The 26,175-nt window shown below is 51.7% G+C and overlaps 1 protein-coding gene across 1 annotated transcript in view; it reads right to left on the bottom strand.

The window, feature by feature from the left end:
* Positions 1-26,175, bottom strand: part of ZC3H3 (zinc finger CCCH-type containing 3) — a 192,567-nt gene that overhangs the window by 6,705 nt on the left and 159,687 nt on the right. The window contains exons 10-11 of the mRNA XM_064441978.1: positions 10,202-10,377; positions 7,856-8,061 (exon numbers count right to left, since the gene is read on the bottom strand). Of these exons, the coding sequence (XP_064298048.1) occupies positions 7,856-8,061; positions 10,202-10,377 (382 nt within the window). The remainder of the gene's footprint in view (positions 1-7,855; positions 8,062-10,201; positions 10,378-26,175) is intronic.

The following is a 26,175-nucleotide window of genomic DNA, read 5'->3' as shown; positions in this document are numbered from 1 at the left end:
CCTAAAAAAACGGGTAGAAAATTAATATGGGAGAAGCAGATTTCAGTCCTGGCAAAGGAGTGAGACTTGGCAGGTCTGAAAGTCGCCTGCAAATCGATAAGGGAAGAGGATTGGAAATGTGCAGGCAGCTTGGTCCAGGCAGCAAGTAAATCAGAGAAGAGTATTTTCGACGGCCTTTTGTGGGATAAGAAACAATGATTCTGATTCAGAGCGAGAGCCCAATTAGAAAAAGTCACAGCGCTCACCGGGTTTACTGGAAGTTTCAACTAAATTGGCCGCTTTGCAATAAGGGAATTAAACGGCAGTGGAGTTTCTGACTTTTGGACTTTCTCAGAGCCACCAAGACACAAGGAGACCCAGCCCCAGCCTTCAAGACCACCCATGTTATCTACAGCACCCCAAAACCTGATGGTAGCCCAAGCTTGTCCTAGAGTGGGATCAGGAGTTTAGTAGGGGATGGAGATGGAGGGAGAGGATGGAGGGATGGAGGGAAGAGCTGCCAGGGGCAGCTGGGAGATGGGACCACGGGGCAAGGTCCACCAGAGAGTCGACCGTGGTGAGGTCCACCAGCCTGAGTATCAGCCCGTCTCTCCGGGCTGGGAAGGAAGCACCCACGACCAAGAAGATGTCAGAAACCAGTATTCAGGGTGGGTAAAAGCAACCTAAACCTCCCCCACTGCAGAGACCCCCACCAAACAGCCCCCAAAGCCGTAAGGCCCTGCTGACTCAGAAGGAGAAGATGCAATTGCTAACGACCCAAGCAAATCCGGCCCCTTAACAGGAAACCAATTAGGCTGATACACGTTGTCCTGCTCAAGGGATGGGTGCAGCCCGCTACCTGCAGCTCGATAGATTTTTGCATTAGAAAAAGCAATTCTATTAGAGGTTTGTTAATTCAGTTATGAAAGAGTTTTGATGCTCTCTAATTAAACTCTCCCTGCATGCCCAACGGAGCGTGCGTCGGCCGGGGGGCTGGCGAGGGAAGCACCCACCTGCAGCAGGAGAACACAGCAAAGGCGAGGAGGAGATCAGGGTGAGCACAGGAGCATCCCATCACCACCTGCCAGGTGCATGGCCCATCCTCTCCATTACAAGAAAGATCTGCCAAGTGCCAGGAAAAGAGCTGGGAAGGTACCACCAAGGTACCACCAAGGTTGATGTTGCCCCAGAGCCCTCCTGGCTGATGAGCCATGAGAAAGGGAGGATTCATAGAATCAGAATCATTAAGGTTGGAAAAGACCTCTAGGATCAGCAAGGCCAACTGTCAACCCACCCCTACCATGTCTCTTAAACCATGCCCTGAAGTGCCACGTCCACATGTTTTTTGAAAACCTCCAGGGATGGTGACTCCCACACCTCTCCAGGCAGCCTGTGCCAGGGCATGACCACTCTTGCAGTAAAGACATTTCCCCTAATATCCAACCTAAACCTCCCCTGACGCAGCTTCAGGCTGTTTCCTCTTCTCCTATCACTAGTAACTTGGGAGCAGAGACCAACCCCCACCTCACTCCAGCCCCTCTCAGGTAGCTGCAGAGAGCGAGAAGGGCTCCCCTCAGCCCCCTCTTCTCCAGGCTAAACCCCCCCAGCCCCCTCAGCCACCCCCCAGCACACTTGTGCTCCAGACCCTGTCCCAGCCCCGCTGCCCTTCTCTGGACACGCTCCAGCACCTCAAGGGCCTTCTTGTCCCAAGGGGCCCAAACCTGAACACAGTGGGTTCACGGGTACTATCAGGAAGGAAGATGGAGATTTCCTGCTCCCTGTCTGGACCCCGTCAATTTATCCTACGAGAGCAGAAGACCTCAGGGGAAGGCAGGGATGGGAAGGCTGATTTAAGGGCAACAAGGTACATCAAGCATGCTCCTGACTCCCTTTTCCTTTCCCTGCAGACTTCAGGGCTTGGTGTCCTGCTGCCCTTCCTCTCCTTAGCTTGTCCTTTCCCCTTGGTATCATCTCCTGAGGATCTGGGAGGTCTTGTAACTCCCATGAGCTCTCACCATGACCATCGAAGTGTCTCCACCTGCTCCTGCCACCTCCTACCTGCCTCCTAAGAGGTTCTGCTGAGGGACACATCCCCAGCCACGTGTCCTTGACTTCTCAGCTGAGACCACACCTGGAGCTCTGTGGGCTCCCCAGTACGGAAAGACCTGGATATACTGGAGCGAGTTCAGTGGAGGCCACCAAGATGGTCAGGGTTGGAGTACAGAACGTATGAGGAGATGTTTGTGACCACACAGAGAAACCAGTTCCCTATATTTTATCCACAAAAACACTTCCTCCATGATCCTACCAAGAGGAACAAACTGCACTATGTCCCGCCAGGGTCAAAGCTGACAGTGGATGCCGACTCCTGTCATCCCAGGACAACCCCCTGTGCTGCTTTGGCTGGGATAGGGTCCATGCAGGAGCAGGACACCCCGAGGCGTCTGTGGCTGTGGAGAAGTCCACATCAGGTACAGCCTGAAGAATCAGTGGCTGTGCATGAGGACATGCTGGAGCATCTCAAAGGGTATGTCCATGGACAAGCCCATGACAGAGCCGGTACATCCCTGGAGGGACTGCAGCCATGGGCAAGGCCATGTTGGAACAGGTTTTCTTCTGAAGGGACTGTGGTTGTGGATAAGGCCACGCTGGAGTAGGTCTATCTCTGAAGGCTTTGTGGTCCATGGAGAAGGCCACGCTAGCACAGGTGCACCTCAAAGCGACTGTGGCTGTGGATAAGTCCATGCTGCAGCAGGTGTACCCCTGGAGAGACTGTGGCTCACAGATAAGGCTCCACTTGGAGCAGGTACAACCTTAAGGGACTGCAGTCTGTGGGTAAGTCCAAGCTGGAGCAGCGACAGGGGGAGGAGTTCATTGCAATGTTAAACCCTACGGTCTGGTCCAAAGGGACCAGGGTGGAGATTCTAATAAAAATACCTTTAAATTTTTGTAACCCGTTACGTGAATTGCATGTTAGAGGAATTAGGAGGAACCACCCGAAGCAGCGCAGGACAAGCTTTACAAGCAGCAGTGCAAGCGCAGCAGAGACCTGACCTGAGCTGGCTTTGGTGCCCAATAACTCCACACAACACACCACGTCTCCTGTCCTGAGTGACACGCCAGAACAGGCAGAGCCCAAAGTCATGGACTAAAGGAACTCAGTGGACATTTTGTGGATGTTTGTGGACATTTTTAAAGACATTTTACAAGGGTGGTTCATAAACTAAGGGAATGATTCATATGTGTATTATATCAAAGGATGGGAAGGAGGGTGGGGTTAATGAGGTTGTATTGGATACTGTGGGACTTAAACATAACACAAATGGTATGGAATAAGTGGTGGGGAATGTGCTGGTTTTGGCTGGGGTAGAGTTAATTTTCTTCACAGTAGCTAGTATGGGGCTGTGGTTTGGATTTGTGCTGGAAACAGTGTTGAGAATACAGGGATGTTGTCGTTACTGCTGAGCAGGGCTTACACGGAGTCAAGGCCTTTTCTGCTCCTCACCCCACCCCACCAGTGAGTGGGCTGGGGGTGCACAAGGGGTTGGGAGGGGACACGGCTGGGAGAGCTGACCCCAACTGACCCAAGAGATATCCCATACCATATGACATCATGCTCAGCATAACAAGCCGGGGGAAAGAAGAAGGAAGGGGGGACGTTCATAGTGATGGCATTTGTCTCCCCAAGTCACCATTAGGTGTGATGGAGCCCTGTTTTCCTGGAGGTGGCTGAACACCTGCCTGTTCATGGGAAGGAGTGGAAGAATTCCTTGGTTTGCTTTGCTTATGCACGTGGCTTTGACTTTACCTATTAAACTGCCTTTATCTCAACCCACAAGGTTGGGGTTTTTTTCACTCTTTTGATTCTCTCCCCACCCCACTAGAGAGGAGTGAGCAAGCAGCTGTGTGGTGCTTAGCTGCCGGCTGGGGTTAAGCCACAACAGCCCGTTGTGTCCTAGCCCTCCATCCCCCAACCACACAGATGCTCTCTGGAAGGCTCCAGGGCATCTTCCGCCGGCAGCTCACACCGATCCAAAGGGTTGGTTGCCTCACCTGGCTGCCAAAATAAGTTTTGGATCAAAGAGGTGCCAGAAGCAGCATTAAAGGAGATGCTGCAGGAGATGGAGACCCCACGGGACTCTTGGCACGGCCAAGGGGGACCGTCCGCATCCACGTGGAGGGTTGGCAGCACCGGCTTTCTCTTAAATTCCAGGAGCTGGGGATGGTTGGACCAGGATCTGGCACCAACGGGTGGCTCTCAAGAACGGGTCCAGCCCGGCAGAGAAGGGGGGAGATTTGCATTTCCAAAGTTATTCCTCCAGAAGTGAAAGCTGTAAACAAACCCAGAAGCGCTGTACCTCCACGAATTCCTCCAAAGCCAAAGCGTTTGAGCGTGCTCAGCGGAGCCGTTAAAAAAGACTGTAGCGAGCATCTTCCATTAACGTTACGACCGTGAAATATGACAATAAAATGATAGCCGTATGGTCGCAAATTTGCAGCCCGCCGAGTTGCTAGGGGTTTATCGTCACTCAAACGTGCAGAGAGCTGTAAAATGTTTACAGAAAGGGTCGTTTGCAGCTATAAAATCCTCTTTTCTCTCCTAAACAAGGCTGAGTGGAGCCATTTACAAACCCCTGAATGTTCATCGGGGGAGAGGGGAACATCTGTTCTCTCCAGGAGTTTTCAGTGATCTTCTCGAACAAATTAACTAAAATGGGTGCTTTCTAATTAAATTAGCACTCGATTGGAATGGTTTGCATTGGTGCGCTTGCTTACAATTAGCGCGGGGAGGCCAGTTAGGCTCCAGAGCTGGCTATTTAACTGGAAGGTGAAATATGGAAAAGCCCATTACCTGGAAACGGGTGTCAGAGGGGTAGCGGAGCCCGTGTTCCCTCTGGCTCTGCCCTCACGGATGGAGAACACAAGGAGGTGAAGAATGGGATGCTACCAAGCCCACCCTTCCCAGCAGGGATGCTTGGCTGGAAGTGGTTTGCTTTCCCCGTGATGCACAATCGGGCTTTTTGGAGGATGCTCAGAAAGCACCAGCACCCTCAAATTACTCCTCCGACCCCAGATAACAAGGCGGCTCTCGCAGGTTGGGAACCCTTCCCACGGGAGGACGACAGAGGGCTCCGCTCCACACGTACAGACCACATCACTCCTTTCCAGCCCCCTTTTTCTATATCCCGAGGCCAGAAGCTGCAGGCCCCCACCAAGACCCTGCAAGCTGCTGCTGTTGCCCATGCTGGCCCTTAAAGGTCATCCCCAAACCACCGCTCCATCCCTCCCGCACACGGCACCGCTGTTTTTTCTCCATTCCTCCTGCGTTTCCCAGTATTAAAAGGGCATTTTCTCAAATTGTGACCGTTTAACCAAGCAGTTCAGCTCACACTGTAATAATATTCTGTCCTCCTCCTTATTTACTACCCCGCCAATTTGTGTGTCACCTTCAGGCTTTACAAGCAGAAACCGAGTATTATCCTTGGTACAAAGGCTGCAGCAGGGAAGGCGCAGACCCCCAAACCCCATCACAGATACCAGCTACTACCTAGAGCTACACAAGGCCTCATCCTGACCACCCGCTTAGCTGAGAACAGCACCTCAAGCTCAGAAGCCCGTGGCTTTAAAGGTGATTTGGCCACCATGAAGCATTTGGTCCTTAAGCAGCCTCTTTGGATGATGGCTTGTTAGTGGCCGGGGCTCCCTTTCTCCTGTTAGGTTATGGGGGTCCCTGGCTGCTGCTGCGCCCCCAAACCCCTTCATTTGTGTGTTGGGACGAGACTTTAATCACCGAGCGCACCCAGGCACCAGCACAAGCAAACCCATGCACCGAACAACATCCTCTTGCCCGGACTCACCGCCTGTCATCACCGCATCCGTTTTGTCACGGAAACTGCTTCATCACCAGATGATTTTACAGCCAGCTGCAATTCCTGCCCGGTTTTCCTTTCCTATGGATCCTCCAGCATCTGCTTTCCAAACACCACATCCCAGGCAAAGGCGACAGAGTACGGAGGGATGCACGCCCCAACCCCGGACCCGCCAGCTCCCCACAGCCTTCCTCCCGACATCCCTGGACTGAAGCAGCTCCTTCTACTCATCCTCCCACCCAAAACTCCTGGAAATCATCCTCCCCTGAACACGCAAACCAAAGTTAAGAGGAAAAGGATGCCCTCGCTGCCAGCGTGATGCCTCTGCCCTCTCAACCAAGTTACTCCAGGCTGCCAAGTGCAATCCAAGGCTTTTTGACAGCTTTCTTGTCAGCGGATTAATTGCTCTGTCTTCATCACAGAGATAAAAAAACCCGATTAAGCCGCTGCTTTGGGAGCACTTGCCTGGCCCCGCTGCTGAGATCAAAAGGGAGTTGAACCAGGGCCAAGGAGAGGGAAGGAGGGAGGCACACGGGGAAAGAAATACATGGAAAGGGAAGCCGAGCGCTTCACCCTGTGTCACGGAGCTTTCCCAGCCGGAACGGCACGCGCTCGCCTGTGACTTCAGGAATATGTTGCTAATCCTGGGAATTTTCTTCCTGACAGCGTTAAGGCATCTCAGCCTTCCATGGCTCAAAGTACTTTGTGGTTGAGCCAGGCAAAGCCTTGCAGATCCTCAGCACGCGCGTATGGATGACCGGGAAAACGCCCCAGCCCCGCTTTCTGTGCTGAATTCATCCCTTCTCCCAGTGGAATCCTGCTCCAGCTGCACACTTGATTGGAGGATGCCCAGGACTGAAGACAGAGGGGGATGCTCCAGCCCTCCGGTTCATACTGAGACGCATCCTGTGCCAGCCGAGCTGGTGGTGGGGATTTCATCATTAGGTTTCATCATTACTGCCACAAAATATTTTGATTTCTGAGCCAGACGCTGTCTCCCTTTCTGTGATGGTGCTCAGGAGATGCACATCCCTCCAGCAAAGGACAGGAGATGAAAAGAAAAGCATGAAGCATAAGCTGGCCAAAAACCTCTCGCCCAGCGCTGGGAAGGACGAGGCGATCTCTGCCTCACTGTCTCCACGACCTCTGCTCCCGCGGACGCATCGCCAACGTGCCCCAAAGAGAGGAGGAACCAAGTAAAATGTTGGAGATGGAGAAATGCAGCTAATCTCCAGCATGAGCCGCTTTGCAGAGAAACAAAGATGTTTCTTCTCATCGCTTCAACAATTTCCTCCTGCTTTCAAACAGCTGAAACATTACTGTGAACTTTTCCAAAAATCAAAATAGAAAGTCGAGGCAGAAGGTGTTCCCTCTCATGCATTCGAGTTCATAAGAAGTTTTGCTCATCTGAAAACTGTCTTTTCCAAAAATTTCACTGTTCCAAAGCCTCCTCCCCCAGCTTTTAATAAAGGAGCAAAGCAGATCACCTCAGACTAGCACAGCTCTTCCTTCAAACTTGTCATCTCCGAACGCCCCATCCCACCTCCACCAGGGATGTTTTTATTTCAAAGCTTTGAAGCTATGTCACACCAGGAAACACAACGGTCCCGAGATCCTGAGATGGTCCTGAGGTCCTTTTGTGGGCCCAGCGATGAGGCACAGCATCACTGCATCCCTCTGAATCACCCTCCTACGGGGGACCGCTGTGGCTCCATCACAGGAATGAGACAGGATTCATCATCGGATAATTTGTAGGATAAGGAAGGAGGAGCTGGTGATAAAAGATGGGGACAAAATCCTACCGCATAGTTTTGGGAGCAGAGCCAGGGGCTCGTGCCGCTGCGTGACCAGAGATGCAAATCCCAGTTGCCATCCCAGGGTAACTGGTTTGGCAAATCATGAGGAACACTGATCCCACCGAAACCTGTGGAGAGCAGCGGGGGAATAACTCTCCCGCTCAGTGAATCGGCACACGTGTGAGCAAAAGCAGAGCAAGTGCTTCCTACCAGGCTCGTCCTCCGACTCATCCTCGTCCTTCTCCACTTTGCAGTCCTGGTCACCGGGGGATGCTGAGGACTGGAGGGAAATGAAGGACGGCAGCTTTTGCAGCCAGCTGCTTGGCGAGGTGTCCTCTTTCCAAAACTTCACCTCTTGCTCCGTGCTGGAGGGTCCAGGCATTTCCCCATCATCGTGGAGCTGAGCTGGATCATTCCTGCAGGAGGCACATGGGAAAAAGAGTAAGGAAAAATAAAATGATCCCGCTTGGCAATGCTGGGCGTGGTATCATGTGCGATGGAGGAGGCTGGGGTGAAGCACCGGGGCCACCCACAGAGGCTCTCCGGGTTCCATCCCAGGCTGCTCCGTATCTCAGATTTCCCAGGAGCCAGCTCAGATTCAGCCGGAGTTTCTCACCCCCCAGCTGGATTCCCTGCCCTGTGCTTCCCTGCAGCTCTCAGATGCTCCTGGAGGTGCTGGGCTCCCCTTCAGGTGCCAGCTGGGCAGAGCGAGTGGAAGAGAGGAGAGATGGAGGGTGTAGGGAGCAGGGGATGGCTCGGTGATGCCCCGCTGGGCTTGGCTCAGCCCCAACCCTGCTGCCCTCCTCCGAGCCCAGCTAACGTGACACTTCAGCGCCTTCAACACCTCCAATGATGGTGCCAATAAAGGAAAAAAAAACCCCCCCGAGCAGCTTCCAAGCTTGGGCATGCTCCCTTCCCCACGGAGGATGCCAGGAGCTGGCCCCGGGACACGAGGGGAGTGCCTCCCTGCCGCCCATCCCTGCGTTCATGCCTCCTTACCTAATAAGAGCAAGGAGCTATCTTACACCTCATTCACACCGGGGACGTGAGCTGGGTGTCATTCCAAGGCTCTTCTGTCACCCGGGATAAGTTCAGAGAATCCACTGAGTGCTCTTCCCCGTTCTGCTACCTTACAAGGCAGGGCCAGGATGAGGCCCAGGACCGGGCAAGAGCATGGACCAGACCGGTGCAGCTCCCAGGTCCTCCCATTTCCATCCCACCTTCACCCCCACATCCCACTGCAAAGAGCTGTGGAGGAGCTGAGCATCCCAGCCGGTGTTTTATCCTCCCACTCGCCAGGATTTTTAGATTTTGGCTTTTAAAGCCAAATTTCAATTTTGCCTTAAGTTTTAGTTACATTGGGATGTAGTGGTTTTGCAGGCAGGGCTCAGGGGTGAGGGCAGAGGAATGCAAGGATGTGCCAAGCTCAAGAAAATCTGTCTCCCTGCAGGGATGAGGACCAATGAGTCCATCAGCCTGCAGGCTCCGTCCCAGCACCCAAAAGCACCATCTTTGCCCAGAGAGAGCTCGACGAGCTTCCAAGGATTAACCAAAAACCAGCCCAACATCAAAAGGTTTTACAAAGACTGTTGTATCTCCACATCTGTCCCCATCTCTGCTTCTTCAGGCAGCGAGTCCCACCCCAAGAGCAAGTCCCTCCACGACACGCTGAGGGCTCAGCTCTGCTGTGCATCAGCAGGGCTCTGCTCTCCATTGCGGAGGTGTGGAAGAGAGAGGATGGTTTCCAGTTTCCCACTGAGCTACGGATAAGCTGTACCCATTTTTGGTGGTGGAGTCTCCATCAGGGCCTCCATCTGCCTGGGGGAGAGGAGGCTGAGGGGAGACCTTATCGCTCTCTACAACTCCCTGAAAGGAGGCTGCAGTGAGGTGGGGTTGGTCTCTTCTCCCAGGTAACAAGTGATAGAATGAGAGGAAACGGCCTCAAGCTGCGTCAGGGGAGGTTTAGATGAATATTAGGAAAAATTTCTTCACTGAAAGAGTGGTCAGGCACTGGCACAGGCTGCCCAGAGAGGTGGGGGAGTCACCATTCCTTGCTGGGGTTCAAATAACATGTAGACGTGGCACTTGGGGACATGGTTTAGGAGGCCTTGGGGGTGTTGGGTTGGCGGTTGGACTTGATGATCTTAGAGGTCTTTTCCAACCTTAATGGTTCTATGATTCTATTTTATGACTCTATCTCCCAGGAGGAAGTTCTACAAAAGCCTTGGAGATACCTGGAGGTGCCAAAGCCCTGGGCGACATATTTTTAAGGGTGAAGATACCCACACTCCAACGGCACACATCAGGTAGCAAGATGCAAGCTATCCTCTCTTTCCTCTCCGTTGGCTCTTAACCTCTCCTTCGAGCACAGACCCTGCCCAACCCTGTTGCCCGTGGTGGCTCTATCAAGAAGGCACCACAGTGACCCACATCAGCGACATCTTAGAACAAACCAGCACACAGATGGATATACGTCTGGAAGGGGAAACATCCAGAGCAGGCTGGGAAGAAAACTGTTTAAGAACAGCAAAGGAAGTTTCTTCTGCTCTTTCCTACCTGCCCGTCTCCTCCCACACCCATTTCCGCTTGGAGGGGGGGTCACTGCGGTCCCCGTCTTCTGCTTCTCTTGGGTGGCGCTTCTTCTGCGGGTGCAGCAGCTTGCACCGGGCACCCCTAGGGCAGACACCTTTCTTGGCAAAGTCGGGGCAAACCAGCGTGTGCTTCTTCTTGCACTGCAAGGGAAAAAAGAGCAACGTTGGGAAAGGCAGCCTTTAGCACCAACACGTTGCTAAAGGAAGAGAAGGATGTGTTGGTGCTTCCTTCTCCATATCAAAATACTATTCCATGCCAAAATACTCTTAAATACTTAAAAAATAATACTGTCCTCCGGGAGACACTACATACCCACAGCTTTCCAAGTGCCTCATTTTAAGGACCCAAACCACCAAAGTCATAAGAGCAATGATCTACGCCCAAGGTGGTGATGCTGGGAGGTCCCAAAGAGGTTAACTGGGCTGAAGAAATTGGTTTTGGAGAGGGTTTTCTTGTCCCAGATGTGTTTGGGACTTGGGGAGGAGCCGGAAAGAGCAGCAACAAAGCATGGTCCTTGTAGGACTTATTCTGGGGTTGCTGCCTGGACCACCCTCCTGACGAAGGTGGCCCAGGGTTGAAGCTCAATACAGCTCTGCTTAGGGCATTGGAATGAGTTTGACTGATGCTCTCCTGTCTGAGGAGACTTAGTGTGGCCGCAGCACGGCACTGGCAAAATGACGGCATCAAGATGTTCACCCTTAAAAGCGCTTCTGCGCTCCCAGCCCAGCATTTTGGTGGCTCCCAGTGCCAATGCTCACAGTCATCCCTGCAGCCACTGGCTGTGCCGGTGGGAGGGAGACATCAGCAGTGCTCCACAGCGTCCCCTGGACAAGGATTTCTGCTGGGAAATGGCAATATTTGGCAGCAGGAAAGGCAGGAAGACATGGAGGCAGGGGAGAGGAGACACCTTCAGGTGTGATTTCCAACTGGGTGGCTGGGAACATTGGCTGGGGGAAGGGAGAAAGAACAGCTTTTCTCTAATCTCCGACTGTTCCCAACACTGTGACAGCAACACCCGGTGACCCAGAGTTTCTCCCAGCATGTGTCAAGGGATGCAGGGTGGGAGCAGGTCCTGGTGCCCTGCTCGGCCCTCTGATGACTTGGGTGGACTCACTCCCACCCAGGATGCTCCACCCCACCCCACCCAGCTTGGCTTTAGCAGGGAGAGGAGGAGTGCACCACGTCGTGACAGCCATGGCGAGGCACAACCCCACACACACAGCACAATGAAGGGTTCACAACATCCCCGTTAACATTCTTCCCCATGTGGATCCTTCCACACTCGGACGCCCACGCTGCAAACCTCTTTGCTACAGGGTAGCACAGGGATGCAAATTTTGCACAGGTTTGAGGGAAAATGGGACAAATCATAGAATCGTAGAATGTCCTGAGCTGGGAGGGACCCACAAGGACCATCGAGCCCAACTCCTGTCCCTGCACAGGACACCCCAAATTCACACCAGGTCTCTGAGGGTCTTGTCCAAGTGCTTCTGGAACATCGCCAGGCTGGTGCCGTGATGCCTCCCTGGGGAGCCTGTTCCAGGGCTCCACCACCCTCTGGGGGAAGGACCTTTCCCTAATGCCCAGCCTAACCCTCCCCTGGCCCATCTCCCTGCCATCCCCTCGGGTCCTGGCGTTGGTCACCAGAGAGCAGAGACCAGCCCTGCCCCTCCTCCTGCCCTCGGGAGGGAGCTGCAGAGCGCCATGAGGCTGCCCTCGGCCTCCTCTGCTCCAGCTGAACAAACCCAGGGACTCCAGCCGCTCCTCATACGGTTTCCCCTCTAAACCCTTCCCCAGCCCCGTGGCCTCCTCTGGACACTCTCCAGTAGCTTTATACCCTCAATGTCCTGCATCGCCCAACGCTGCCCACAGCACTCGGGGTGAGGCCGCCCCAGCGCGGGGCAGAGCGGGACAATCCCCCCCCTCGCCCGGCTGCGATGCAGGGCTCGGTGCCCCCCAGGGGACGGCTGGCCCCCTGGGCTGCCAGGGCACGCTGGTGGCTCGTGTTCAACTTGCTGTCAGCCAGAGCCCCCAGGTCCCTCTGCAGAGCTGCTCCCCAGCCCCCCGTTCCCTGGTCTGTCTGTACAGCCAGGGCTGCCCTGCCCCAGGGGCAAAATTCAGCACTTGCCCCATTAAACTTCATACAGTTTAAATCCATAGGAAGAGACACAGAGTGATGGTTTCAGAATGATCATTCTTGCTTGTATATAAAAATGCATCTTCCCAACAATGCGGGAGGTAGGTGAGCTCCTGCCCTTTTAATGTAACTTAACTTTGGGGGCATGGGAGCAGCTCCCCATGTTGACCTTCGGGATGAAGTGGCAGCACTGCTGAGCCGTGGGAGCTCTCTCTTTGAAAGGGCAGAAGGTTTCAGCAGCTCTGCTGCCTGGGGCTGATCGCTGAAGTCGGCAGCGAAACAAGGAGTTCGTCTGCTGGAGGTTGGGGATGGCACTGAGCAGCAAGAGGGCTGGGGATCCAGATGGACACATGGACACTGGCTCAATGTGGGTGACGGTGCAGTGACATCGCTGCTTTTCTACTGAAAAATTAGTAAAAACCCCAGTTCCTGTGACTTTCTATTGGAGGAATCTTCAACACCAAGTAAGTCTACAATCCAACAGGCAACCTGGGAGGAAAGTCATCTCTAAACAGCACCCAGGCGCTGCCATTACTCCAAAATCCTATGTTTCATAGAATTTAGGACAAGAGGAAATGGCCTCAAGCTGTGCCAGGGGAAGTTTAGGTTGGATATTAGGGAAAACTTCTTCACCGAAAGGGTTGTCAGGCATTGGCACAGGCTGCCCAGGGAGGTGGTGGAGTCTCCCCTGGAAGTATTTAAAAGAAGGGAAGATGTGGTGCTTGAGGATATGGTTTAGTGATAGGTTAGCAGTTGGACACGATGATCTTAAGGGTCTTTTCCAACCTCAACGATTCTATGATTCTATGATTCTATGATCACAGAATCACAGCATGGTTTTGGTTGGAAGGGAACTTAAAGGTCATCCAGTCCAACCCCCCTGCCATGCGCAGGGACATCTCCCACTACCGCAGGCTGCTCAAAGCCCTAACATGACCTTGAACGCTTCCAAGGATGGGGCAAAAACTTCTCTGGGCAACCTGGGCTGGTGTCTCACCACCTTCAGTATAAAATATTTCTTCCTTACGTGCAATTTAAATCTACCCTCTGACAGTTTAAAAATATTACCCCTTGTTCTCTCACTACAGGCTCTGGTAAAAAGTCTGCCCCCATCTTTCTTATCAGACCCCTTTAAGTACTAAGAGGCTGCAATAAGGTCTCCCCGCAGCCTTCTCTTCCCCAGGCTGAGCAACCCCAACTCTCCCAGCCTCTCTCCCCACCAGAGGGGTTCCAGCCCTCGCACCATTTCCGTGTCCCTCCTCCGGACCCGCTGCAACAGGCCCGTGTCTGTGCTGTGCTGGGGACCCCAGAGCTGGACGCAGGGCTCCGGGGGGGGTCTCACCAGAGCGGAGCAGAGGGGGACAATCCCCTCCCTCGCCCTGCTGGCCCCGCTGCTCTGGATTCAGCCCAGAAGACAGTTTACTCTCTTCCACCTGTGGACCAGCTTTGGAAAAACATCACTAGAGACCAGAGCATCCCAGCTGAGCAGATGAGGCCAGTTCCTGCCTGTCCCAAGCTGGTAGGAACGTTACTGCTTATTTGGGTATGTCACTCAAGAGTGGGTATGGGAAAACCATCTCCTCCAGTGCAGAACGCTCTGTTTAAGCAGCCGTTCTCTTGCAAACCAGCTAGAAAACATACGTTTGAATCAAGCAGAGGTTTGGGAGAACAGCTTTCACTTTTTCCCCACTTTTTTCTCAACTTGTGCTGGTCTGGACACCTCCACCTGCTGACGGGATATGGCCCAGACCAAGAATAAATGCTTGGAAAAGGCTGCAACAGGAAAGCTTTCAAGGGCAATAATTTTTCCCAATATATTAGCGAGTAGAAAAGCAAACTCCTCAACCTGCTAACTGCCTTTAAAAAAGTGAAACAAAATTAGGGGAGAGGTAAAATAAAGACACAGCCCATTAGGGACTGAAGGCTGGGATGAACGTGGGGTCTGCTGGGCGATGGAGAGCTGGGGACATTGGAAGTGAGACAGCGCCAGGTGAGATCATCTGCATGGATAACACCTCCAAACCCCTATGGTTTTTCTTCTCATTCTCCTTTTCCCAACATGGTTTGCCCAAAGCCATTCTTTATTTGGATGGGCAGCAATGGATGATGATGACTGCCCAGAAATTACACGGCTCCGGCAGCAAGGGATGGGCAGAGCTGTTGAGTCAGCTTTGCCAGGACAAGTGGATCCCAAGGAAAACAAGAGCAAAACCTCAGGATTTCACGTTTCATACAATATGAGGCAGAAAAACAGGGAGAAAAACTCTCAAGCTGTGCAATCACCTTTCTGATTGGCATCAACATGAAATAATTCCTGTATCGTCCTTATAACTAGGGCCAGCTCTAGTTCAACGGCACCAATCTCATGTGATGGCAAGTTGGCCTGATGAATACTTCAGATCTACCGCACGCTGCAAGGTTTCTAGCCCGCCACCACCTCCAAATCTCCATCCATGCGATGATGGTGACACCCTGCAAACCTCCTAATAATTACGAACCTGCCTTAAGTTGATTACTGCTAATTATCACCAGGGTGGCAGCTCTTCAAAGCCTCTGCCTAACGACATGAGATCTGCTTCCGTAGAGCAGTTCCAAGCACAAAATGGACTTAAGAAGGGGAAGAGCAGGAAAAAAGAGCCCTGGCCTCAAAAAGCTGCATGGATGCATCACCCTCGCAGCCGGCGAGGGCTGGGGAATTCCGCTGGGGAATGATGCCATTTGGGGGAAAAGCTGAGAAACGCAGCACCCAAGGGACTGGTTACAAATCCCTGCCGGGGGACGGTGCCACAGTCCCGGCTGGGTGCTGGGAGCGGGATGCGCCACCTCCCCGGCACAGACCTCTGAGCCGATCATTGTACCAGACCACATTTATTGGCTCCACGGCAAAAAGATACTTAATAAAGAAAACAAACCGTGTGCGACTAATCCCAGGGCCATGTCCTCGGCTCAAGTTTCTAATGGCTTTTCCATGCTGCTCCCAGTGCTCGGCCCTTCTTCCGTAACACCCCGTCCATCACCGCCGTTTCAGGGCTGGGATGGTGAGGCTGGGATCAGCTCCCTGCCAGGCTCGGTGGCTGGAAAAGCCCTTTCTGTTTATTTACGGCAGCTCTTCTGCTCTCGCCCTGCATGCCAGAGCAAACATGCTGGGGCTGGGTTGCTCTAAGGCGGTTTGCTGCTCGCTGCGTGTCAGCCGGGGTGAAGCCAAGGAGGGCTGCAGGGCGGCGGGCGCGACCTCGCGCCAGAGGCCATCTGATCCCTTCCACCTGTCGGGGTGGCTAATTATACCCCCATGGGACCCCCGCCAGCCCACAGGTTGGACCATAAAAGAGAAAAAAGCCTCTGGTCTCTTCCAAAAGAGACAACAGAAAACCCACAGCACCCCTAAAAAGCCCTGGGGAGAAACTCCTGGCTACATCGGGCGCTGATGAGGATGCCATCATCCCGCTGACGTTGTCCCCATCCCGGTCTCCCTGCTCTGGGGTTCCCCCCACAGCCTGCCCAGAGGAGACCAGCAGCAGTGCCCAGCGCTGGGATGGTGCCCAGCTGGCAGCCCCCACGGCAGGGACTCCTCCCTGGCTGCCAGGCAGCCCTGGGTGAAATTCAAGGTGCCGCTAACGACCCACAAAGCCTTAAATGGCTCAACGGGTCCCGGCGCGCACAGGGAGCGGGACGGGGATGAGGGGGTTTGCAGGGCGCAGCCTTCTTTAGCACGGACTTGGCAAAGAAGGAGGCAGCAACTGGTGCAAGGTCCCGGTTCAGCCCTGGGAATGACGTTAATTAACATTTTCCATGAACAACTTGGCAGGAGGCAGTGGAGGGCGGGAGGAAAGTGAAGCTGGGTTACTGGGCCGATCAACAATCGCCCACTGACCTTACGGGTTGGGCATGAGAGGTCCCATCCAGCCTGACATTCCCGGCTCCACTCCACCAGCAGTTTGCGCAGGTTGAACTTCTCAAGTATCACCAGGCTTCTCTCATCCCCTGCTTGATCCCTCCTTTCCCAGCGCTGGGGTACAGCAGGTACAAGGGACCAGCAGATGGACAAGAGATGGCAAAGTGCTGGAGCTTCTCCTCATCTCCTTGGACCTGCGTCCATCTTTCTGTCCACCGTGATGGAAATAAGAGTCCAGCTCCTGCCTAGAAACCTGGAGTGCTGCAGCAATAAAAGCATCAAACACACCTTCTGGGGAATGGGAGCATTAAAAGCATGAGTTAATCCCCCAAACCCAAGTGCCTCAACTCAAGTGCTTTCTGTTTTTGAAAGCCCTCTGCACATCCACGCAGCTTCACGAGAGCTATTACAGGTAGCCCCATCGCCGAGTGGCAGGATTAACTGGCTGGATTGATGTCAGGCTGTTTTAATGTCCCTCTTACCCACCACGTCTCAGCACTAAGTGGCTGTTGGGAAGCTATTGCTGGAGGTGGCGGAGCTGTTTTCTGATGCCGCTCTGAACTGACAGCCAGTAAATAGCTTCTTTTTGATGGCTTTTTTATAATTGGGTGCAGATGGAAGCAGCCTGAAAAAAAAATTCCAGCTCCCTGCTGTTAAAACCTGGAGGACAATACATCCGAACATCATCCAGGCTGTGGAATAATGATGGAGAAATTTAGCCAACACAATTATCCTAAGGAATTTGCTCCGAAACGGGTTTCTGTCCACAAAACAGAGTTTGGTGCCTTAGCAAAATGCTTGCAGGGAAGCGATGGCTTCTGATGGCCTTCTCCAAATGCTCACTAGGATTCAGGATCTACCAAATGCTCTCTACCGCAAAGCTGTGAACCCTCTCCCTTGGTATTTGCAGGCAATAAAACAGCAGTTGAGCTAAAATACCTCCAGGGCTGGAGCAAGAATGGGGCAGCATTTCTATAATCACTGGAAACATCATATTTAAGAGGCAGCAAAATAGCTGGGAGGGATTGAAACGGGCAAGAAAAAGCCTTGTCCCTGCAGCATCCACTCTCCCGGCATGGTCCAGCCCAAATAAGAAATGACCATCTTAGGGCTTCCTCTAAATGACCATTGACTCTCTCCTCTCATCTTGCTGCTCCTTGGTTTGAGGGTGTTATTCCTCTGTAACTGGAATTTCCCACATAGCAAAATGATGTCAGAGCATTGCACCTCCCCAGTGCATATGCAAGCGACACCTCCAGGTTTCAGCTCGGAGCAGAAGTACCACCATAATTGAGCATTTCCAATATTTTTTTTTTAATTGAAATGTATCGTCTCATTTCAGAATTGCTGCCTGCCTGATCTCACTCCTCATCCCCAGGTTCCTGCAGACTGGTGAGAGCTTTGCTTGGAGTCACAGCGGCCAGAGGTTGGATTTTCCAGGCTTGGTTTCTATCAATGTCCTGAATCAGCCTGGAGGAGAGACGCACAGCTCCAACACACTTGCAGACAGCGTAAGCCAAAATGTAAGTAAGGGAAAAAAGGCAAGCCAGGTGGATGGAAGAAGACCAGCCAGTGACACTGAGCAACTCAGCCCTACTCCAACCCCAAAGCACCCAGGACCAGTTGAGCCACCACAAAAGCAAAGCCACAGGTTAAGGAGGAACCGTAGAATCATAGAATGGTTTGGGTTGGAAGGGACCTCTAAAGATTATCTAGTCCAACCCCCCTGCCATGGGCAGGGACATCTTCAACTAGATCAGGTTGCTCAAAGCCCTGTCTAACATGACCTTGAACACTGCCAGTGATGGGACATCCACAACTTCTCTGGGCAACCTGGGCTGGTGTCTCACCATCCTCATCGTAACAAATTCCTTCCTTATCTCCAATCTAAACCTACCCTCTTTTATTTTAAAACCATTTCACCTTGTTCTGGTAAAATGTCTCTCTTCATCTTTCTTATCAGCCCCCTTTAAGTATTGAAAGGCCGCAACAAGGTCTCCCCAGGCTGAGCAACCCCAACTCTCCCAGCCTCTCTCCACACTAAAGGGGTTCCAGCCCTCGCACCATTGCCGTGTCCCTCCTCCGGACCCCTCCAACAGGTCCATGTCTGTGCTGTGCTGGGGACCCCAGAGCTGGATGCAGGGCTCCGGGGGGGTCTCACCAGAGCGGAGCAGAGGGGGACAATCCCCTCCCTCGCCCTGCTGGCCCCGCTGCTGGGGATGCAGCCCAGGAGTTGGTTGGCTTTCTGGGCTGTGAGCGCACGCTGCCAGCTCATGTCCAGTTTTTCACCCACCAATACCCCCAAGTCCTTCTCCTTCCCAGCCCCTTCATCCCCCAGTCTGTACTGATACTGGGGATTGACTCGGCCCTGGTGCAGGACCTCGCATTCGGCCTTGTTGAGCTTCATGAGGTTCACATGGGCCCACTCCTCCAGCCCATCAAGCTCCCTCTCAATGGCATCACTTCCCTCAAGGGTACTGCTCAGCTTGGTGTCATCTGCAAACTTACTGACAGTGGACTCAATCCAACTCTGTCGTTCAAGAAGATATTAAATAGTGTTGGTCCCGGTAGAGACCTTTGAGGGACACTGCTTGTTACTGGTTTCCACTTGGACATTGAGCTATTGACTATAACCCTTTGGATGCAGCCATCCACGTAAATCCCCAACCCAACACTCGCCACTGCATGGCAATGTCTACGGTATTCAATCATTCCCTGCACTGCTTTGTTGAGGAACTCCATTTCCATCAGAGCCCCTGATGATCTCATCCATTGCGCCCTAACGCCGCGATGGCGCCAGTTTCTCATGGGGAACCTATCAATGGTAATTACCAAGCCCAAACCATCACCATTGGGGATGGAGCAAGCCAGACACCCACTGAACATGCCCTGCAGTGTCGTCTGCGTCAGGCATGACAGGGGCTCCACCACATGCGTGATTCGAGGTGGCTCAGGGAAGGCGTCACCCACTGCTCGTAGGACGCAGAGATCATCCAACAACGAAGAACAGATGGGAACGAAGGGAGATTCCAGCACTGAAGCAAAGATGAAATCTGCTCTTCTTTGTGTTCATCTGTACAGAAGTTCAAGTCGAAATCAAGAACTCTCAGCCTCATCAGTATATTCCCACTTTATAGCTATGATTCAGCAACTGCTTTTCGCCTGAACTTCTTAATTTTCATGTTTTGAGATGCACCTTCTTGTACAAAGATATTAAAGTGCAAGAGGGAAAATCACAGACCAGTATTTATCTAGGCGCTATTATCAACTAGCCCAGGCTATTAAGCAGTTCAAGTTTGCCCTGATAAGCAACATCTTTAATGTAAGCATCTGAATGCTGTTGAAGATACTACAGTTAAATTAAAGTAGCAATAAGAACCCTCATTATGCCATTACACAGTACGGTAAATAAGATGCAACTGGAAACCCACAAAGATTTCCACAGCGATACATGGGTAGGATTGGCCATAGAAGAAACCTGATTAGTTTTAAAACTCCTCTGTAGGCTACGAAGCGTTTTCAATGGAAAGCTCCCATTGCCAGTACTGATATTTATCACCTACTATCAATAGCACAGCCATCGTCACCCAGAGATACACAAGGACTCAATGTCCCCAGCAAGTCAACGGGATGCAGCCAGACAGATCCAGCCTGCTCAGATCCAGCCTGGCCACCATTCATGATCTTATGAGCAGACTCATGACCAAGCCTATCCATTATTTTTTTTTAAATAAAGAATTTACTTACTAATCAGTTTGTTGACTAAGTTTTTTGCTACACATTAATAGAAAAAAAACCCCAATCAAGCAGGCAACTCTAGCACCCAGAAAACATCTGTCAACCAGAGCCAAAATTAAAGAAAATGAAATGAAATTGCTTTTTAAAGTCGATTTTCATACGGCTGCAGTGGACTATAAAAGAGCTAACAAAGGCAGTGCTCTCCATCAGCTACTTCTGAATGATGGGAGGAGGTAAGCCACAAATCCCTTATCCCAGAGAAGGTGCTGTCCCACTGCCCAGGAGTTATATCCAGTGCCACGCAGACATGCCTGCAAGCACCAAGAATCAGTAGGTAAGCTGAGGTCCGCTCAGCACACCATGAACCCAAAGATGTAACAGGTCGATAAATGGCTACCGTCTACAGATATGCCTAAAATATCACTAAAAACTCCTGGCAAACAGATTCTACACAATTTGGGTCAAAATGAAGCCATGCTCGGGTAGCTCTCCGTGCTCCGTCACTAGGAAAAAGGATGCGGATGCATCCACCTGGCAAATCCCTCTCCTCTTCCTCCCCCCACGCTTGTTAACATCCTACCTGAGAAAGCCCGGAGGTGGCTCATAACCCCTAAAACCACCCCCACACAAAGCTTCACGCATGCATCCGCTGTTTCCGTAGCTAAGACGGGGTGTTTCTACCACCTGTCCTCCATCTGAGCCCAAAACAGCTGCGTGCGAGACGGAGATAAATTTAAATCTTAAATGGCTCCTTCCCTTGCATGAGCGAGAAGGGGGAGGAGAAGCTGCTGAGATGCTTTAACGCAACACTTCCTCACCGTGCTTTCCCACTGGAACTCTATGAAATGGATCATCTCTTCAGAAGAAGCAATTTGCTGATGTCCAGGCCCTAATACTCAACCCTCATGAACACAGGCGCTTAAATCTGTTTGAGGTTTGATCCTTCTAATAGGAGCCGGAGTGAGTTTTACCCCTGGTGCAGAATGTGTTTGATGACAAGAAGTTATGGAATGGGACGTCGGGGCTCAGCAAGCCCATCCCCATGTCGGTCATCTTTAAAGATATCATTGAAATGGAAGAGAAAAGGAGTATATCTCTAAGCAGCAAAATCATGCAAGTCTCTCTCCTCTTCCTCTTCCCCAACTTTTGACCAGCTCACTGGTTTCACTGATTTACCGCTTTAATGAACATCCCTCCCCAGCTGCCTCCTGGGCAGCCCCTCATCATGTTGAGAGGTCCAACGATCGCGTCGCCATTTCCCCATGGCCCCTCTGTTCAGGTCTGGCCAGATCCTGCATGTCTACAAGATCCTGTCCTTCCCTATCCAACACTGCAAGCATGTCCTGCTGCCACCAGCTCTCTCTGAATCAAAGGGGAGAGGAAATTGGAAGCAGTTGTGATAGGACCATGAAAGGAATAAGATGGATGTACGGCCAAGATTAGATAATTTGGGATGGCTCAAAGCTTAGCCTTCCCTGTAGCCCTCCCCGTGCTAATACTGAGAGAGGAGGTTTTATATTAAGATTTCTTGCACTTCAAACAGCCGCCTGGTAGCTGGGCATGGAGGAGCTGCTCAGCTTGACTGGGTCTAATTCAGTGTTGCAACATCACGGACTTTGGAGATGAGCACTTCGAGCAAGGAAATCCGCTTGTGCCACAGCTGGTTGTCTCCAGGCACCAGCCCTGGGGTGACTTGAAAGAAAAATCATCTGCATTTGAAACCTCTTAGTCAGTCTCAAACCAAAAGCGTGGGCCAAACGATTTGCACGTGAAGGAGCTCTTAAGGTCCGAAGGGCCTCCAGGAGAGGAGCAAACCTTCACTGACCCACTGATGCAATGCCGAAGACCCACAGTACGAGGCTGCCACGCAGAAAACTCATCTGGAAGAAACTCAGCCCCCAAACATGGCTTCTCTCGATGCTGGCACACCTGGAGGGAAAGGGGAAGGCTGTTTGCAAAGTTGGGGTGCTTCCCTTCACAACCCCCAACGCATCCAAAACCTCTCCCACATCCTCTCTGGGCCAGTACCGGTTTTGGAGGGACAAGATCAAGGAGCAGTCTGGGCCTTCAGGACTTCCAGAGCCAGAAGATATTTAACAACCCTCAATGGGCCTTCATCCAGAGATTTGTCCATGTGCTTCTCCTCTAAGGGAGAGTTTGGAGCTCTGAAATGGCAGCGGAGAGCACAGACCAGCTCCCGTCCAATCGCTAGCCCAACCGCAGCAGTGGAGACCTTGGGGAGAAGGAGCACAACTGATCAGAACACCAGGATGGAGAAGAAATAAATTATTCTTAAAGGATTTATACGCAGCTTAATAATTCACCGTGATTCTTACATTTGATAGACTCAAAAAGCTTCTGCCATTAAGCACCTCCAAGCTTTTTGCTGTCACAAAGTCTCGATGCTGCGGGGAGAGGAGAGCCAGTGTCCTTCACCTCCACACCGTATGTGACAGGTGTTGTGGTGGCCACCAAGACCACCTCGGACAGAAGTCCAGGATGATCAGCAGGCTGGAACACCTCTCCTAGGAAGAAAGACTAGGAGACAGTTGGAGAAGCCTGGAGAAGAGGCTCTGGGAGGACCTTACTGTGGTCTTTCAATGAAGAAAGGAGACTTACAAGAAAGATGGAGAAAGACTTTTTACCAGGGCCTGTAGTGACAGGACAAGGGACAATGGTTTTAAACTGAAAGAGGGTAGGGTTGGATTGAACACGAGGAACAAATCTGGTATGATGAGGATGGTGAGACACCAGCCCAGGTTGCCCAGAGAAGTTTTTGCCCCATCCTTGGAAGCGTTCAAGGTCATGTTAGGGCTTTGAGCAACCTGAGGTAGTGGGAGATGTCCCTGCCCATGGCAGGGGGGTTGGACTGGATGACCTTTAAGCTCCCTTCCAACCCAAACCATTCTATGATTCCATGAAAAATGGAGGTGGAGTATAATTACAGAGCTGCGAATTAGCCAGCAGCTGCCTGGATGAACATGCACAGGTAAGATCCTCAGTGACTGCACGTGCTCAAGGAAAAGGCAAGCTGGCTGGGGGTCAGCCTGGGACCGAGGGAGTGGAAGAAAAGACCCAGAAAGACCAACATCTGTTGGCTGTGAGAAAAGAAAAATGCTGTTTTAGCCAGCAGGCAACAAAAACCAGCTGAGAACATGCAATATGAACAGCGTTGATCTTCACCTTTCTGTGAGAACAGATTAAGGGGAACGAGGACCCCAGGCTGCCACGCTCCATTGTGAACTGAACACTGGATAATTAAGAGAACACCCCAAAGACATGTACCTGTTAGCTGCTGCTAACACAGCTCACACGGCTTTTCCTAAAGACCTAAAGAATCGTGTTACATTTAATGTATCGGATACATGAAATAAGTTTACAGTGGGAACCTGTTAAACTTCACTAGAAAAGGAGAAAATAACCAACCTAAGGCATCATCAGACTAGAGAAACACAAACGAGAACAAGGCATCAGCTAAGAAAAAGTCCCCGCATTCGAATTTTCTACAGAAAAATCAAGCAGCTGCCACTGTGAAAAACACCACCCTCCACCTGGGGGAGGAAAAGGATTTTTCCCAAGGAAGCGACACTTCCTCAGGCAGGGTGTGCTAACCAGACCTGCCCCTGCTAGCATGAGCGTGGCTGGTATTTTACATGGATGAAGTGTAAATCTGGCGAAAGGCTGTTAGCCGGGCAACTCAATAGGACTAAAAAGATAGATTTTAGGAGACTGACGGGCAGTTTCAGCACAGATCAACCACCAGCATCCCTGCTGCGATGGCAAGTCCCCTGGTCAAGTGTCATCGGCAAGGATGGGGCTGGTTGGGGTCCCTGGGAACGATGGGTTGCCGGCAAACACCGGAGCACACAACCCCCGCTTCCCCGTGATTTATTCCAGTACATCTCCCCGTGTGTTTTCACGGTAGCCTCGTTGTTTAATCTCACTGTCTTCCTGCTTAACAGTTCCCACGGGGGAACAATTTACCCACAGGCTTCAAGGCAGCTGATGGAAACAACATGAAGATAGGTATTTAATGCAGCACGCTCGCTAATGTACACCGTGGGGGAAAAGCTTATTTAATACAAAACAATTTTACAGATGCAGCAGTTAGAGGGGACCGGGTTGACTCACTTGCCTTTGCTCTGACACACTGCGAGGGCTGGAAGACGCCAACACCAAAACCTACTTGAGCCACAGTTCTTACAAACACAGTTTATTCCCCAATAAGTCATGTTTTGTGCCTGTAAAACAAATCTCAAGGCTCCTCGGGGTTGTCTATGGCTATAATGCAAGCGCTTGCCAAAATTCCTAGGTCCGAGCTCTCAGCATGCAGAGATCTCAGCTCGCAGTTAGCCATCAAATATTACAACAGCAGCCTGACGCGCGAAGCATGTTATCACCCTACGAGCTCCTTTGGGCCAAGAATTACTTCATATTATTTCATATTATTTCATATTATTTGGGTATTATTTCAGGTGCCAAGCGTGGGCGCAGCAAGGAGAGCTGCTTGGCAGAGAAATCGCCTCTCAGACAAGCTGAGCATCTCTCCTCCAGGCTCGCTGGCCACGCAGCCTACTCATGACCACATCTCCTCCTGCTTTCCCCTAGCCCCAGTGAACATGCCACCATGGCTTCGCTCGCTGGCGTTACCTCATCCCTTGCACCCACCAGCCTCACCCCATCCTTTCCTAGTGAACCCACGCCCAAGCCACGATGCAGGCACAAGGACTCACACAGGAGGAGGGATGGGGAACCAGAGAGAAGCATTTACCGTAGAGCAGCTAATTAAAACGTCTTCGGAAAACCCTGGGGAGCACCTGCAAGAGGCCCCATTTCTCCCTCTCTTCCCACTTCCCCCTTTGGGCTTCCTCCAGTGCAGGTGACCAGCCCAGAGGGACCAGCCTCACCCAGCGTGACCATTTCATGGCACCAGAGAAGGTCAGGGATCTCCAGGCAAGCAGCAAGGAGATTTCTGTGGTGGGCATCGCTTCGTGGCTTTAGCTAAGACACGCGTGACGTCGTGTTTAGAGGTGATTCAAGCCGCAGGGCTATTTGGAGCCGTATTTCACCTACTGCTTCACCAAGCTGAACTTGCAGGTCCCTCCGCTCCCTTTAGGAAGCTGTAGGTCCACGTGTGCTCACACAGGGTGGAGAAACTTCCTAACCCATGACCGAGGAACCGGTGAGGATGGTGGAAATGGAGGTGCTGGCTCTATCAGCTCCCTCCTGGAAACTATTAATATTGGGGGTAACACTCCCTTAACGAAGGACGCGATCACGCTCTCATACAGGCGCTGTCCCCTCTTCCCAAGCATGGAGGGACCTTTATCCTCTGCAGTCTATGATCCCGAAAAAGGGACTTGGGAATGCAAAATTAAAGCTTTCTCACTTATTCTGTGTTTCTGATGAAGCCAGAGGAGGCCGGTCCCGGCATCGTTTGTACAAAGAGCTCGCACAGTGGGAATGACAACGGTCAAAGGCCAGTCAACTTGGCCTGAGCATCCTGCAAGACATTCTAGAAAGTACTTAAGAGGCGACACTGCCAACGACATGCCATAAATTATGTATAATAATGGACATTTTTTATGAAGGTCTCATAAAAATGAGAAATTGTGCTTCTTCAGGGGAGAAGCACAGAGAGGAAAACACAACTGGGAGAAGAGCCCGGTGTGCCAACCCCAGCGCAAAAGAACCTAAATTCGTAATTACCGGCCATCCTCGTTTGAGTTCATCCTCGGAACACGCTACGCCGGTGTTGAGCGCCTTTGCGGTTCAGACCACAGGCAGACGGCTTTCGCCGTTCCTCGGACAGGGAGAACGAGAGAAGATTTACTCCTGTCCTAAATTATTCAAAAGAAAAGGGACTGCGCATCTTTAACAAGCCATCGTTTTATGAAGCAAGGTTAACATTTTTACTTGATTCAGTAGAATATTATAAACTCTCCGGGGTCTATTTGAGGACTTTCTACTTTGAGCAAAGGCACAGACTCAGCACTTTTTATATTATTTAGAGAATAAAATTAACCCTTAATGGCCCAAGCTGGTATTTCTCCTCCCCAGTTAAATATGGCCCGCTCAGCAATTTCTCCCCATATATAATTACAGGCTGCTATCCATCATCTGTAGGAGAATGCTTTTCTGACACTCTAAAAGTGACACGGTAAGCACTTT

The sequence above is a fragment of the Phalacrocorax carbo genome, chromosome 2, assembly GCF_963921805.1.
Source record: "Phalacrocorax carbo chromosome 2, bPhaCar2.1, whole genome shotgun sequence".
NCBI classification, from domain to species: Eukaryota; Metazoa; Chordata; class Aves; order Suliformes; family Phalacrocoracidae; genus Phalacrocorax; species Phalacrocorax carbo.
This window is presented reverse-complemented; position numbering and strand designations above follow the sequence as displayed.